This window comes from Nannobrachium achirus, assembly GCF_963921795.1.
Source record: "Nannobrachium achirus genome assembly, chromosome: 3".
NCBI classification, from domain to species: Eukaryota; Metazoa; Chordata; class Actinopteri; order Myctophiformes; family Myctophidae; genus Nannobrachium; species Nannobrachium achirus.
The window spans coordinates 55,558,613-55,575,603 of NC_137812.1; the positions used below are offsets into that span (position 1 = coordinate 55,558,613).

The following is a 16,991-nucleotide window of genomic DNA, read 5'->3' on the forward strand; positions in this document are numbered from 1 at the left end:
TACTTTTATGCATATTGATACTTTGATACTTACAACCAAAAGACACCCCACCCAGTGCTTTTCTTCACATGTACCAAAAACATGTTTGTTTTAGTTGCGTCTTTACTTTAGTGGTTTTTACTGTGTCTTTGCCATTATATCAGATTTTGTGGCACCAGGGGCTTGCAGCCGTACACTCAACGCTTGTTCCTCCTCTCAACCAAAACCACTGTTGTCATGACATCAGAGGTGTCACTGACAGGTCCGGGCATTCAGCTGCTCTACAGTCTCTTCAACCTATCAGATCGTAAGTTCACAACACGGGTGATTGACCAAATTCACATGGCAGTAGTTTTGCCCTCATGTCAAAGGATTCCCAACCTGTGACGATGAGGTGAAATGGATGAAATAATGTCCAATGTGTGAATATGGTTAATATTAAAACCAAAATAAAATCCTCGTTGTTAATTTATATAATTTGTATTAAAACAATTCAAATTGTGTGTGCTTTCTATGTTGTGTGTGCGTGCGTGCATGGGCCTTACTCTAGCTTGTCCGGGTCAGTTCCTGTGCACTCTAAATGGCCTGTGTGTCCCTGCCTGCGACGGCATCAAGGACTGTCCTAATGGTCTTGATGAGGGCAACTGTGGTGAGACTCTACTTCCTACAGTATATTCCTACTGTATATGTTTCAAATTGGTGTAGATAGGCCTGAACACATTATTACGCAATATGTTATTGTGAGGGGGTGGAAGACAGCGTTATTCTTTTTTCGTTAAAATGTATTTCTTTGGAAACTCTTGTGTTTTATTATTATTTCTGTTAAGTGAATGCTATTTTATATGTTTCCCTTATTATACATTTCCTTATTTGCTTGTGTTTAATAACGTTATTTCTCCCTACATGAAACTCCCCTTCTGATATATGTGTGTGTGAAGAGCCTGATAGGTTAACCAGCGGCCGCTACTCGGCCAATGAGAAGAGACTGACGTCATGGCCGGCCAATGAGAGGCTAGTGTCGGGCAGGGGGCGGCCTTTATAAGTGGGACTCTGTCACTCTGTTACTGAACGTGAAAGGAGGAGGACGTGTGTGTGAGGCAGGTGAACAGGCAGAGGTGACCAGTGTTATGAGGGACTGAGGACAGACACAGGAGGGCATGAGCAGTGAGCCCTACCTAGAACTATTGATGATGAACTTGAGTGAGCTCCACAGTGCAACGCAGTGAGTCAGACAACACGGTGGCCCAGCAAAACCGGTGAAGTTCCCGCGGACCATCTATCCTGACCAGGCGAGCCGAGACGAGCCGCTCCATCCGAGCTGACTAGAGGGGTCGCAGTGGTGACAGTGGTGTCGTGCGCAATACCCGCACTGGCAGCCATTGGCTGCCTCCGTGTGAGTAGAGAATCTGTGCACCATTTGTCTCTTCAAGCCACTGACCTGAGTTATGCCAATAAGTTAAAGTATACAAGGATACTGGCCTATTTTCCTTGTTCGCAGATACGAAGGCCTGAGACGTAGATGTTACTGAAGAGTTGCTGTGTCCCTCTACACGTCTTCTACTCACCCTGCTTATTATCATAATTATTATTATTATTATACCTGCCTGCGCCTATTAGTATTATATATATAACACACGTCCTATTTGAGCTAATGATTTGCAATATTCATATTATTATATATACGCCTTAAATTGCTAAGTGGCGAATATTGCACCCGCACTTTAATTGTGCGGTGGGAATTGATAAAGGGAGGAAATTACCCGAGTTGTGATCTTATTGTTGGTTGTTTTTTAGGTTTTTTAGTTAGAAGCGCTATTTAGGAGTGTTAGGGTTTTATTTGTGTTTTGAATGGTTTTATGGCGTATAGAAGCCCCTGTATTTTAGATAATAAAGAATTTGTTATACCTTTGGAAATACTGTGTCCGGCTCCTTCTCTCCTGGGTTTATATTGCTCTGAACACCTGAAAAAACGTACCTGTGTGTCTTAAAAGGGTTATTATTATATATCTCCTTTTCCTCTTTTATAGAGGTGGCGTTGTCGGAAGTCTTATAATTATATATGGAAATGCTAATGATAATACTGAAATAATACACTTGAATCAAAAGGTGTGTACTATAATTATTTATTTGCAAATCCAAGAAAGTAAGGTGTTGACAAAGAGTACCAGTTTATTCTGGCTGTTAATGTGAGTCTGGCCACTCTTACATTTGACGTGGGTCGGCAGGATCGGGTACAGAGCAATATAAAGGAGAGATTGAACAATTGTGTGTGATTTAAACTTGTGGTTCGTAATGATGATGATGCCGGTTTACCCAGGCGCCCCCTGGCTGCCAACGTTTAAAGGTACGGAGGGCGAAACGAAATATAGAGAATGGAGGGTACAGATTAGAGGGCTATTGAGCACCCAAGATGTCACAGAGGTAAAGAAAGTTGCTATCTTACTACAAACCTTAACTGATGAGGCTAGACGGCAGGTCAATGTATTGGATGACGGAGATCGAGACACAGTAGAAAAACTGTTTGCTTATTTAGACAGTGTGTATAAAGAAACGGTCCCTGTCTCAAAAGTACGCTCACAATTTTATAGTTGTACACAGCGCTCAGGGGAAAGTGTTAATGCGTTCATTCTAAGATTGAGAGAACTGTTTTGTGGGTTGCGACGATACGATGCCGCTACAGCCCCCTCCGATGCCGTTCTCCGAGATCAGTTTCTCCAGGGGTTAGCTGAGGGCCCGCTTGGCCAAGCCCTGCGCATATATGCTCGACGTCATCCCGACGAAGACTTCGCCGCACTACGACAGGAGGCCTTGACCTTGGACGTGGAACATGGAGGTATGCCAGCTACTGAAATTGTTTGTCATGCTATTAACCCAGTAACTGTCCCTGTGCCATCACAGACCTCTGCTTGGAGAGAGGAACTGAAGCGAGAAATAATGGAGGATGTCAAAACACAGATGAAGGGGTTTACGAAGGAATTGATGAACGAAATGAGACCGCTCATGCAAGCCGCCGCTCCAGCTGTGCGCCCCGCGCCGCCGCCACCACAGCCAGCCTACGTGCCACCGTCGCGCCGTTATGCACCACCACAGAGAAATGAATGGGACAGGGAAGGCAGGCCCATCTGTCGACAGTGTAACCAGCCGGGCCATATAGCTAGATGGTGTGCGAACGGCCAGCCGCCGTTAAACTGAGTTGTCCTGTCGCCGCGGTCCAGTCGACAGGAGGAGAGTCATCTGTGCTACGAACCAGGGCCAATGATGTGTTTATTGGGCAATGTCCCACGGTTAATGTGCTAATGGGGAGCGTTCGATTACAAGGGCTGCTTGATACGGGGTCACAAGTCACTTTAATGCAACAGAGTTTATTTACTGAACACTTTTCCCAAACTGATTTAGGGACGGGGCCGCTCGTTTTTAAGTTACGGGCAGCAAACGGGCTGGATATACCCTACACTAATTATGCGGTATTTGATCTAGAATTGGAGGGAGTACGAATCCCGGGGAGGGGGGTCGTCATTGTTAAAGATGAACACTGTACGCAACCGCTCATTATTGGCATGAATGTAATAAGTGCATGCTGGCGTACTCTGTTCAAATGGCCTGGGAGGGTTGCTTTTCCCCCGCGCCAAGCAAATTCTCTATGGAGAGATGCGTTTGCTGCCTGCCAGCGCATTGAAACGGTGACGAATGATGATGGCTCCTTGGGCTATGTGTGGCCTGGTCGCCGTCAGAAGATACGAGTACCTGCTCAAAGTGAAGTGGTTGTATGGGGACGCACGCGCCGGGGCCCGCAAGGAACTGACTACGAGGCGTTAGTGGAGGCCTTGACGGACAGGCACCAGCTGGGGGTGGCGCGCGCCTTGGTCACTGTGCGGGGAGGGCGGGTTCCTATTCGCCTCTGTAATCCCTTTCCCTATAGTGTCACCGTGGGACGGTACCAGAAGCTGGGGAAATTGTATCCGGTCCAGGATGCTGATGTCCGGGGGGACCGGGACCTGAGTCTGTCCATGTCTGCGGATGGCCTGGTGGAGGTCGCCCTGGTGAGTGCCACGGAGGACGGACCCGTGCGCACTCTGTCCCAGGAGCTCCAGGGGCTCGCCGATCGAACTGATCTACCCCAGGGGGAACAAGAGGAACTGCAGGCTATGCTGACGAAGTGGGAGAAGGTGTTTGCTGTACATGACGAGGATTTTGGACAGACGGAGGCAGTACAACACCAGATCCATACCGCTGACGCTGCGCCTATACGTGAGCGACACCGGCCGCTGCCGCCCGCCATGTATAAAGAGATGAAGATCTTGCTAAGTGACATGATGGACAAGGGAGTGATCACTGAGAGCTGTAGCCCGTGGGCCGCGCCGATCGTTCTGGTGAAGAAAAAAGATGGCAGCTGGAGGTTCTGTGTCGACTACCGTAAGCTGAATGCAGTAACGCACAAGGACGCGTTTCCCCTGCCGCGCATCGAAGAGACGTTGACGAGCTTGACTAAGGCCCAGTGGTTCTCGACTCTTGACTTAGCCAGTGGATATTGGCAGGTGAGCATGGATCCACGGGATCAAGAAAAAACTGCCTTTACGACCCCTTTGGGGTTATTTGAGTTTAAACGAATGCCCTTTGGGCTGTGTAATGCGCCAGCCACATTTCAGAGACTTATGCAACACTGTTTAAGTGGCCAAGTGGCCGAGTCTTTATTAGTTTATTTAGATGATATTATTATATACTCCCCTGATTTCTCTTCTCATCTACAGCACCTGGATCGCGTGTTCCAGCGGTTATGGAAACACGGGCTTAAACTGCGCCTGGACAAATGTAAGCTGCTACAACGTGAGGTGAAGTTTCTGGGCCACGTCGTGGACAGAGAAGGAGTGCGGCCGGACCCAGACAAATTAGTGGCAGTCCGGGGGTGGGCCACTCCAACGACGGTACGGGAGGTTCGTGCGTTCTTGGGCCTCGCAGGTTATTACCGCCGGTTTGTGGAGGGCTTTGCTGCCATTGCACGGCCACTAAATAACCTGTTAATTGGGATCTCCGTTGATAATAAGTCCTCACAGCAGCTGATTAGGTGGACCACTGAATGTCAAAATTCATTTAATGCGTTAAAGAGTGCCCTCACTCAAGCTCCTGTACTGGCGTATGCGGACTATGATCAACCTTTTGTGGTTTATACAGATGCGAGTAACCAAGGCCTGGGCGCTGTGTTGGCTCAAATGCAAGATGGGAGAGAACGAGTTATTGCTTATGCAAGCCGCAGTTTGCACCCCACTGAACAAAATGATGCTAATTATAGTTCCTTTAAACTAGAATTATTGGCTCTTAAATGGGCTGTCACGGAAAAGTTTAAGGATTATTTGGCTGGAGCTCATTTCACGATTTTCACAGACAATAACCCGGTGGCGCATCTCCAGACAGCTCGACTAGGAGCCATAGAGCAGCGTTGGGCGGCGCAACTGGCGTCGTTCACGTTCGATATCAAGTACCGCCCAGGAAAAAATAATGCTAACGCTGATGCCTTGTCCAGGTTCCCCGTACAGCCTACGACAGTTGCGGCGGTGGAGCTGACGCCTGCAGCCACGAACAGCCTTGGTGAGTGGCAGAGCGCGCAGAGACAGGACAAGGATATCCAAATGGTGATGCGGTGCGTAGAGAGGGGCACGCACCCCACCTTGACGGAGAAGAGGAATTGGACGAGAGGGGCGGTCCAGTTATTACGGCAGTGGACGAGGCTGCGCGTGGAAGGGGGGGTATTGTATCGTCATGTGACTGACCCTTATACCCAAGAAGAATACTTACAGATTGTTTGTCCCAATTCCAGGCAGGAGGAGACGTGGAGAGAGATGCATGTGGCCGCTGCGCACGCTGGTGTGGATAGGACTCTAGCACAGCTCCGCAGACGATTCTATTGGCACGGCATGGAGGGGGAGGCACGTCGCTATCATCAGGGGTGCGTTAATTGTGGCTTACAGAAAACTAGGATGGAGCCTAGGGCTCCTTTACAGCCGTTTGAAGTTTCCTACCCTCTAGAAGTGGTGGCGATTGATTTTCTCACGTTGGGGCGACCAGCAGACCCCTGTCAGAATATCCTTGTAGCAACTGATTTATTCACTAAATATAGTTGGGCTATTCCGACACGTGATCAAACTGCTCAGACCACTGTCCGTGCGCTATGGACCCATGTAATCCAGCCTTTCGGGTGTCCAGCTCGTTTTCACTCGGACAGGGGGGCCAACTTCGAGTCCGCCCTTATGCAACAATTATGTAATAATTATGGTATTACCAAGAGCCGTACGACGCCCTATTATCCGGCCGGAAATGGTGGCGCGGAACGATTTAATCAAACGTTACTTAATCTGTTACGTTCTTTGGATGCTGACAAGCACGGCCGATGGCCTGAGCATCTCCCCGAACTGGTTCACGCTTATAATAACACTCCCCACAGTGCCACTGGCTATGCCCCAACGTTTCTGATGTTTGGTCGCCATCTGCGACGCCCCGTAGATGTAGAGCTAGGAGTGCAAGCTCAGCAAAATAGGCTTACTGTAGGAGACTGGGTCCATGATCACAGACGGAAACTAAATGACGCTTATCGTACTGCAGGGCATAGGATGGGAGGTATGGCCGAGCAGAGAAAGCGCATGTATGACAAACGGGCGGGTATCCCACCGTTGGTACCGGGTGAGCGAGTGTGGGTGAGGAATCGGAACAGACAAGGCCAAGGGAAGCTGGCTTCATGGTGGGACCCCGAGCCGTTTGTAGTAGTGGGCACGGTAGGAGATGCGGGGGTGGTGTATAGGATTCGGCCAGAGAAGGGAGGGCGGGATCGAACGGTGCACCGAAACGCTTTGAAAGTCTGTATAGCGCCTCGGGAGCTGGGTGGAAGCGTTGAGCCGGTGTCTCAACCACCAGCGACTGGACCAGTCTGGAGGCAGTGTTATGGGTTCTTCCCCACGGCTCTGCGCCGTTCGGGGAGAGTAAATTTGGGACAGCCACCACAGCGGTATAGTCCGGGTTAAGCTATAGCTGCAGGGACTGCCAGCGATTTAAGTAGGGGGGAGTGTGAGGGGGTGGAAGACAGCGTTATTCTTTTTTCGTTAAAATGTATTTCTTTGGAAACTCTTGTGTTTTATTATTATTTCTGTTAAGTGAATGCTATTTTATATGTTTCCCTTATTATACATTTCCTTATTTGCTTGTGTTTAATAACGTTATTTCTCCCTACATGAAACTCCCCTTCTGATATATGTGTGTGTGAAGAGCCTGATAGGTTAACCAGCGGCCGCTACTCGGCCAATGAGAAGAGACTGACGTCATGGCCGGCCAATGAGAGGCTAGTGTCGGGCAGGGGGCGGCCTTTATAAGTGGGACTCTGTCACTCTGTTACTGAACGTGAAAGGAGGAGGACGTGTGTGTGAGGCAGGTGAACAGGCAGAGGTGACCAGTGTTATGAGGGACTGAGGACAGACACAGGAGGGCATGAGCAGTGAGCCCTACCTAGAACTATTGATGATGAACTTGAGTGAGCTCCACAGTGCAACGCAGTGAGTCAGACAACACGGTGGCCCAGCAAAACCGGTGAAGTTCCCGCGGACCATCTATCCTGACCAGGCGAGCCGAGACGAGCCGCTCCATCCGAGCTGACTAGAGGGGTCGCAGTGGTGACAGTGGTGTCGTGCGCAATACCCGCACTGGCAGCCATTGGCTGCCTCCGTGTGAGTAGAGAATCTGTGCACCATTTGTCTCTTCAAGCCACTGACCTGAGTTATGCCAATAAGTTAAAGTATACAAGGATACTGGCCTATTTTCCTTGTTCGCAGATACGAAGGCCTGAGACGTAGATGTTACTGAAGAGTTGCTGTGTCCCTCTACACGTCTTCTACTCACCCTGCTTATTATCATAATTATTATTATTATTATACCTGCCTGCGCCTATTAGTATTATATATATAACACACGTCCTATTTGAGCTAATGATTTGCAATATTCATATTATTATATATACGCCTTAAATTGCTAAGTGGCGAATATTGCACCCGCACTTTAATTGTGCGGTGGGAATTGATAAAGGGAGGAAATTACCCGAGTTGTGATCTTATTGTTGGTTGTTTTTTAGGTTTTTTAGTTAGAAGCGCTATTTAGGAGTGTTAGGGTTTTATTTGTGTTTTGAATGGTTTTATGGCGTATAGAAGCCCCTGTATTTTAGATAATAAAGAATTTGTTATACCTTTGGAAATACTGTGTCCGGCTCCTTCTCTCCTGGGTTTATATTGCTCTGAACACCTGAAAAAACGTACCTGTGTGTCTTAAAAGGGTTATTATTATATATCTCCTTTTCCTCTTTTATAGAGGTGGCGTTGTCGGAAGTCTTATAATTATATATGGAAATGCTAATGATAATACTGAAATAATACACTTGAATCAAAAGGTGTGTACTATAATTATTTATTTGCAAATCCAAGAAAGTAAGGTGTTGACAAAGAGTACCAGTTTATTCTGGCTGTTAATGTGAGTCTGGCCACTCTTACATTATGCTTTAAATATAAAAAAAATAGCAGATATACAAGCTCACAGTGCGGCACTCGGTGCCGCGTGTAGATCTGCTATTTTTTTTCCCTGTTATAGAGGTTCTTGGTTTACCTATGATCCTACATGACGGTTTCTATGCATTTGATGTATTTATTAGCTTGTGCTGTTCTTGCTCACTGTAAATCGCTCTGGATTAAGAGTGTCTGCTAAATGCCTAAATTATAAATTGTGTGTATGCATGCCGTGCACGTGTCAGTGTGTGTGGCCCAGTACCAGTGTCCTGAGGACAGGCAGTGTGTGGATTACTTAAAGGTGTGTGACCATCACCCAGACTGCCCTAAAGCCATGGACGAGGAGAACTGCACTAAAGGTACGGTAACATGCACACACACACGCACGCACGCACGCACGCACGCACGCACGCACGCACGCACGCACGCACACACGCACACATGCATGAACACGCACACACACACAAAGCTAATGTATTTACATTACAGTTATGGGGGAACTCTGCTTATGTTTGTATTTTTGGTTTATCTCATATTCTTGTGTAAAAATGTAAAACTTAATAGACATTGAATTATAAAAAAATGGAAAGTAGCCTACACATTACATTACATTTGATTCGCATCTGTATACAAGTTTAAACAGGTCTTGGTGATGTGAGAATCCTTGACCTTTAGGTTAAGTTGTAACTTGTCTTGTAGTAATCTACTGATAAAACGCTGGAACCAATAATGATGAGTGTGCGTGGGACAACATGGGTTTGGTACTTGTCCCTGCATGTACTGTACAGTACTGTACATTTCTATACTTTTTGTATTGATGTGCGTTCAGGAGTGCAGTGTACAGATATGACCTATATGTGTGCTGATGGAACATGTCTGAAAAAACCCAACCCAGAGTGTGACTTCACTACAGACTGTCCTGATGACTCGGACGAACTACACTGTGGTGAGAACACACACACACACACACACACACACACACACACACACACACACACACACACACACACACACACACACACACACACACACACACACACACACACACACTGTTGAAGGAAGACCACACAGAGTATCCAATCATAGAACTAATGACTTATTTTTGGGTTGTTGCTTTGTAGCCTCGCGTAGCCAGACCATATTGTACCGGCAGATTTGTTTGATTCTTAGGCTACTGGTAGTTGTTTAGAAGTTATATAAATTCATTCTTAGCTAACTCTTAAAAGCAGCCATTGTCATAATTTGTATGAGCAAAGATGCACGCACACTAGGGCATTAACGAAAAAGTCGACTCAGTCGACTTCAAGTCGAAGTAAAAATAAATAAAAAATCTATTGTGAAAATAGCAGATCTACATGCTCACAACGCCTCGCGTTGTGAGGCGTTGTAAGCATGTAGATTGCCTATTTTCACAATTTCTGCCACTATATATTTGACAATTTCGCCAATGTTTAATTTGTCATTTTAGAGGTATTAAAAAGTCCTTAAATTGGCACTTAAGAAATGTGAAGATACCCTCTATATACACTTAAACTTTATGTTGGTTTGTTTACAGTTGAGTGAGAAAACAATGTTTCACATTAAGTTAAAATCATCTGGGGACCCCCCAAAATAAAAGGGGGGTCGTGTGTGATGTGATGACGTCATCAAACGATAAAGTCGACTTCGACTCAACTTTTTACTGAGTCGAGTCGACTTGCAAAAATCACAAGTCGTTAATGCCCTAACGCACACGTGCGTGTGTTTGTTTGTGTACTGTGTGTGTGTGTGTGTGTGTGTGTGTGTGTGTGTGTGCCTGTGTGTGTGCGACTGTGCGTGCGTGTGTTCAGACTGTGGTCTGAGGCAGCCCTCCGGTCGTATAGTGGGCGGGGTGAATGCATCGGAGGGGGAGTGGCCATGGCAGGTCAGCTTGCAGATCAGAGGTCAGCACATCTGTGGCGGCGCGCTGATCTCCAGCCAATGGGTGGTGTCTGCCGCCCACTGTTTCTATGACGACTAGTGAGTGACGATTAGAGACAACATCATGGTCACGTTGATCTAATGTTTCAGCTACTCTGAGACATCCATCCATCCATCCATCCATCCATCCTTCCATCCTTCCTTCCATCCTTCCATCAGGGGCGTCAATTGGGTATGGCAGGGGTATGCAGCTGCCATACCCTGGGTCCAGGGGGGAAAATAAAAGTTACTTTTAAATAAAAATCTATGAATTAAATTACAGTAAAATAACTACAAATGCAAAATGTAACAAAATGGCCACTTTAACCAGGTATTATAATGATATTCTCCACACTTGTATTCTGCCCATCTTGACAAAATGGTATATTCCCAGGTTCCGCAGGTCAGCTGCACAGGTGCAATGCCTTATTGTTAATTGTGGCATGTTCACTAAAGCCTCGAACAGAGTCGTACGGGTGTAGTGCGGTGTAGTCTTTTTGAGCGTTAACGTTGTAGTTTTATGACTCAAAAAGACTACACCGCACTACACCGCGGGACCCGACTCTGATAGCGGCATAACATGCCAAGTTTAGCTGCACTTGAACAACCGTTCCAGGCTGCCATATCCAGCCCAAGAAACCGTAGAAACGGGGGGAAAATAAAATGTACTTCTTAAAAAAAATGTATCATGCCTGTTGCTAAGATATGGCAACATGACTGGTGTTGCACGCGTGCAAGACACCAGTCAAGTTGCCATACCTTAGCTTTTTCTCCATCCATCAATAAGGAACCTTGAAAACCCACTTTGAAAACCACTGACCCCCCCCCCCCCCCACACACACACACACACACACACACACACACACACACACACACACACACTTACTTTGAGTGGCAGGTACACCCATGCATTCACTCAGAGACCTGCTCACACCATGACCTCTGTACACCTTATGCACCCAACAGCACCACACTACAGTACATGTTGCAATGTGTTGGGCGGGTCAGATGTAATGATCAATAAAGACATCAATCAGGCCTGGGCCCGCGGTCCAGACACCTTAGGCACGTTATGGCACACAAGCAGCCTGTGCATCGCAGGATCGACAGCCGTTCCCTCGTCTCACGATTAAACATTTTCATCGATTTCTGAGACAGCTTATATTGTTTGACAGCAATATCATCAGTAGGTTGTTGGTTTAATGTGTATTTTTCGTTGAACGATTGAACGACTTAAACCGCCAATACTTAGTCTGCTTTTCTTTTCACTCTACACCAAACCACTGTGCCAAGATTAGCAGATCTACAAGCTCACAACGCCTCACAGCGCGAGGGGTTGTGAGCTTGTAGATCGACTGTTCTTGGCTAATGTTCCACACAATAGGGACACTAGGGTTCAAGTGGTTAGTGTAGAAAAAATAAAGTTCTTATCACTCAAAGATTTGGAGGACCCCCTGTAATAACTCTGAGGACCCCCTAGGGGTCCCGGACCCCCTGTTGAAGACCCCTGACTTACAACTATAAATAAAGACAGAAAAGCCCTACAAATATATAATAAATGAATAAAGACATCAATCAATCAATCAATCGACTTCTTCCATTGCCCCTCGCTCCTCTCCCTGCCCAGTTACTCTCCCTCGGTGTGGACGGTGCACCTGGGTAAGCTCCTGCTGAACCACAGCGGCCCCATGGAGGAGGAGGTGCGCGTGCGCCACATCCACCTGCACCACTACTTCACCAGGGAGAACAACGACTACGACCTGGCTCTGCTGAGGCTGGACCGGGCCTCCACCCTGCCTGCCCCGCCTGCCCCGCCCAGCCCCGCCCGGCCCATCTGCCTGCCCCCGCCCTCCCACCAGCTGGAGCCTGGTCTGACCTGCTGGGTCACCGGCTGGGGGACGCTGGAAGAAGGAGGTGAGCTCTGTCTGGAGCTGCCCATAAATGCAGGAATTTTGGCAGTGGAAAGGATATCAGGTTTGGATATCCCTTCCCCCCCTCCCCCCTAGACTGTTTATTTTGGGTGACGCTGCTATGTTGAGTGGCATTTATATATATTCTCCTTTAGCTGATTGGATTCAAACTGCTCTTGTGTTAGGGAGGAGGCTCTTGGTTACGGAATGGAAAGCCACCCCTGCACCGTCCGTTGGCTCTCTTGACCCCCTTGCAGTGATTCGCGTCAGTCTGACGTCTCATTGCTTTAGACCAACTGTCATATAAGTTGCAGGAGGTTAAGTTGGAAAAGTATGATTTCAAATGGGGGCAGTAAAGTATCATCTATATATTGGGAGTCTGATGGTTTCTGTCTCTGAAAAGCAATAGCTTACTGGACGGTGTGTGGTACAGAACATTATTTGTTTGCTGAAGCTGTTTGTTGGGCTTCGAGGGGTATTTAGTTTTGTTCTTGGTGTTTGTGTTTTGTTGATTTTGTTCTCTGTTACTTTCGTCTGAAATAAATGGGAAAAAGTTTATCCTTTGGGACAGTGTGCTGTAATGTGAAACTTCTGGTGCCATATTTCTCAATAAAATGATAAATCATAAAAGAAGGAGGTGAGATTCCACTGAGGGATGTGGTGAGGTAAGTGCAACAGGGAGAAGCAGGGTGTGGATGACAGTGGCAGTGTGGGACATTTAGCGGTTAGGCTATGCTAAGAAAGGCTTGTTTACTTGAAGAGGCGTGAGTATCAGTCGTGGGGAAGTGTGAGTCGTGGTGGTGGGTGGGTGGGGGCATCATGTCATATGGGGTGTTGTTGGTATGGGATGCTTACAGGTTATAAATATAGGCTAGTAAATCTTATTAGGAAACTATTAACTATAACTTGGAATCAAAAACATTTCCTCTACAGAAAATGATACAAGAGCTGTAGAGAGCCTGAAGGGAAGAAGCCTGACGTGGTCAGACTAATATCATTGTGTAGATATTAGTCTGGAATCTTTGTATGGAACCTGCATTTCCAAGAGGCGGATAAATAAATCTGGTGATAAACCTGCCCCATATTTGCATATTGGGCCCTGATTGGTCCCTCTCACTACTTTTGAGGGAGTAAAATCCCTCGATTCCATTCACAACTGAACGGTGCCAGACCAAATCTGACGTTTCTTTTTTTTTTTTTTTTTTCTTTTGTAATGACAGATTTGTCTGGTTTCCAGGCTAAGGGAATGCAGTGTCATAATGCAGATTTTATGTTGTCTAGTTTCTATTGGTTAACGTGTGTTATTTGTTCACCTTCATAGGTGACAGTAGTAACGTTCTCCAGAAGGTGGATGTGCGCCTGGTCAGTGAGGAGGACTGTGTCCGCACCTATGGCCACCTGGTCACTCCCAGAATGCTTTGCGCTGGATACCGCAGTGGAGAGAAGGACGCCTGCCAGGTGCGAGGGAGAAACATAACAGACATAAAGTCATTCAAACAAACACTTATTTTTTTAAGATGTGTTTTGGGGCTTTTATTGATAGGACAGTAGACTGACAGGAAATGGGGGGAGAGATGGGGAGTGACGCGCGGCAAAGGTCGTCCGGATCGGGAATCGAAACGGCGACGCCACCATTCATCCATGCCTATGTTGCAATGCCTAAGTGGTATGCGCCTGGACCAGTAGGCCAGCGGGCGCCCCAAACAAACACAATTTTAATGAATATAACTTGTGTTGTTGTGCGCCATATCCCAGGTCTAATACTATTATTTATTGTTTTCCGGTCTAGAAGATATGAATCGAGACTGCAATAGGCTGCAAATTGTGCAATACTGTATAGTCCCAGTTTGGTTTGTTGGTTCAAATCTGCTTCTTAGCCAATCAAATTAGCTATGGGATAATGAACTGGAACAGGAAACATGCCACCTTCTGGAAACCTGGGATTACATTGCACAGAGCCTAACTGATTTATGATGGCCTCACTCCTATTGTAACAGCGTTGACATTCCCACACACAGATACAGTATAACTTTGGGTACTGTAGCAACCAGCTCATCAGGACTGCAGATGCGATGCACCCTCGTTGGACGGAATTCATTTGCAAGTGTGACTTGCGTTGCGGTTGTTGTTTAAAAAAGTTGGACAAAATGTGGCCAACATGTGGCCATATTTTCCCAAATATGGATGAGCTGGGATAAGGTGTCACGCACTGTGACGCATATGGGCTTAATATTGATGACATCAGGGATCTCCATATATGAGCATAAAAGGGACAAGGATGGAATTCATTTGCAACATCATTGTGGTGTCAGAACAGGTCAGCTATATCCTACTGCTGAGCTGGGATGAGGTCACCTAATTCAGTGGTTCTCAACCTTTTCAGGCCGCGACCCCAAAAATAATTTAACTGGGGACCACCACCCTGACGAGCACTAAGAGTTGAGGCATTACATTTTGTATAACATGGTTCTATTGTGAAAATAGCAGATCTACATGCTGACAACGCCTCGCAATGCGAGGCGTTGTGTGCATGTAGATCGGCTATTTTCAAAATTTCTGCCTCATAATATGGGACAATTTGGCCAATGTTTAATTTGTCATTTTAGATGCATTAAAAAGTCCTTAAATTGTCACTGTAGAAATGTGCAGATACCCTCTATACACTTAAACTTCATGTTGGTTTGATTACTGTTGAGTGAGAAAACAATGTTGCACATTAAGCTAATCATCTGGGGACCCCTCACAGGTTGAGAACCACTGACCTAATTGTAATGTCATTGCTCTCTGTCTCTTTCTCTGCCTCACAGGGGGACTCTGGGGGTCCTCTGGTGTGTCAAGAATCCTCTGGTCGCTGGTTCCTGGCAGGGGTAGTGAGTTGGGGGAAGGGCTGTGGGCGTCCAGACAACTATGGCGTGTACACACGCGTCACCAAGCTCACCACGTGGATCAAAGGAGTTGTCGGGGATCTTTGGATATCACCAGATTTGACGCCGTTGCCCCAGACATCTCACGCCGTGCGGCCTACAGAGATGTCCACAAAATGGGAATCAGCGGCAAGTTCATCTGAACCTTAGGTGCTTTTTGAAACTTAAAGGAATAGTTCACCCAAGAAATTACTTATTTTCTATCAATTACACACCCCATGAAGCCTTGAATTCATGAAGATATTTTAGTTTTTGTCACATTCCTAAGTCAATCATTTGATGACTGAGTCTCCTATTGATGATGAAAATAAGTCATTTTTTGGGTGGACTACTCCTTTAAATACAACAGATTGAAAATTGAACGTTTTTGACAGACACACTGACACCGACCAACGGGAGCGTGTCATCATTCCGACGGCACATCTTTTTGATGCGGGTGAATGTTAACTTGGTGAAATGCTAACCTGCCGACGCTGGTGAATGCTAACCTGGTGAATGTTAACCACGATGCTTAAACCTAACCCTAACCCTAACCTCAGTAAAACTATCCCTAAACCTAATCCTAACGCTAACCCTTAGTCGAAATGATGTGCCTTTGAAAAAGCGAGATTTCCCCCTGACCAACATTGTGTGGTCACAGCAAAAGAATGATGTAAGCCCTGCTAGGCCTGGTTTTGTAATAGCCTCAAGTTTCTATTGAAGGTCAAATGGAGTTCTGTGCACAACACTGCCCTCCTGAGGCAGGAAAGATATAGACCTCTCTGGGCTCCTGTTGTTTGGCATTCAAGGTCATTACTCATTACAGAGCTATGGGGTGTAATGTTTATTGTTCTCTTGTTCACTCATAAAGACTAAAAGACAAAAATTGTTCATTCAAGTTTAAGGTTAAAAAGGTGGTCTTCTTTATTATTATGTGACGTGTGTACAGATACATGAGAGGGTTAACTCTTTTTTTTCGACTCCCCAACAGAATTAGCCATAGTTTAACAAAAAAAAAGTATATACAACTTTATACATATACAACAAGAAGAATTAAAATGTATAAAAAGAAGGGGGAATATAAAAAGAAGGGGGAATAATTAAGAAGAGAACAGTTGTCCTATAGCGCTCACAGGTGCTGTGAGTAAGCAGGTGCCAGAGGTTGGCATCCTTGTTCTGTGCCAGCAACACACATGTCAGCAACATGACTCTGTTTGAATGTGAGTCTTTGGTTCTCGACAGAAGGGCTCATTATTTGGAAATTGAACAAACTTGTCTAACCTGTGTAGCCTATGTGAGAGGAAGACGCAGCATGCCAATGCCAGCCTTCAGTCATTTTGTACTTTTCGTTTGCCATCATCATTTTCTGCTTGACTCAGTTCAATTCCTTTTCCTTTGGTCCAGGTGAAATGTGCCAAATCGTAGGTGAAATGTCCATTTTCTCATTTTTCACTCTCTCAAAAACACCTCACCTCACCAATATACTTTCCACCACAACCAAAAACGTGTAGCCTATTTTGCTCAAACGCGATAATACAGAATAGATTATGTTTAATAATACAACAGGTAGTTCCGACGAAGCAATAAACTGTTGAAATATCTACCCGTGTAAATAATGATGATAACTGCACTGGTCTAATCAAATGTAAACATATATGATATCATTGTAGTCCTTGACCTTCAAAACATAGGGGTTGACATATTCTGTATTATCATGTTTGGTTCAGGAG

At 46.0% G+C, this 16,991-nt stretch overlaps 2 protein-coding genes across 2 annotated transcripts in view; both read left to right on the forward strand.

Moving 5' to 3' along the window:
• tmprss6 (transmembrane serine protease 6) overlaps positions 1–15,432 on the forward strand; it is a gene marked incomplete at both ends in the record, with an annotated part of 54,931 nt that extends 39,499 nt beyond the window's left edge. Inside the window, 8 exons of the mRNA XM_080722672.1 lie at positions 144–286; positions 530–628; positions 8,756–8,869; positions 9,340–9,456; positions 10,340–10,508; positions 12,076–12,362; positions 13,680–13,816; positions 15,166–15,432. Of these exons, the coding sequence (XP_080578798.1) occupies positions 144–286; positions 530–628; positions 8,756–8,869; positions 9,340–9,456; positions 10,340–10,508; positions 12,076–12,362; positions 13,680–13,816; positions 15,166–15,432 (1,333 nt within the window). The remainder of the gene's footprint in view (positions 1–143; positions 287–529; positions 629–8,755; positions 8,870–9,339; positions 9,457–10,339; positions 10,509–12,075; positions 12,363–13,679; positions 13,817–15,165) is intronic.
• LOC308281550 (uncharacterized protein) lies at positions 3,138–5,856 on the forward strand (the record flags this gene model as incomplete). The annotated part of the gene is made up of 4 exons (XM_080721782.1): positions 3,138–4,514; positions 4,728–4,901; positions 5,385–5,562; positions 5,792–5,856. The coding sequence occupies 4 exons, from the start codon at positions 3,138–3,140 to the stop codon at positions 5,854–5,856; spliced, it is 1,794 nt and encodes a 597-aa protein (XP_080577908.1).
• Positions 15,433–16,991: the final 1,559 nt, after the last annotated feature.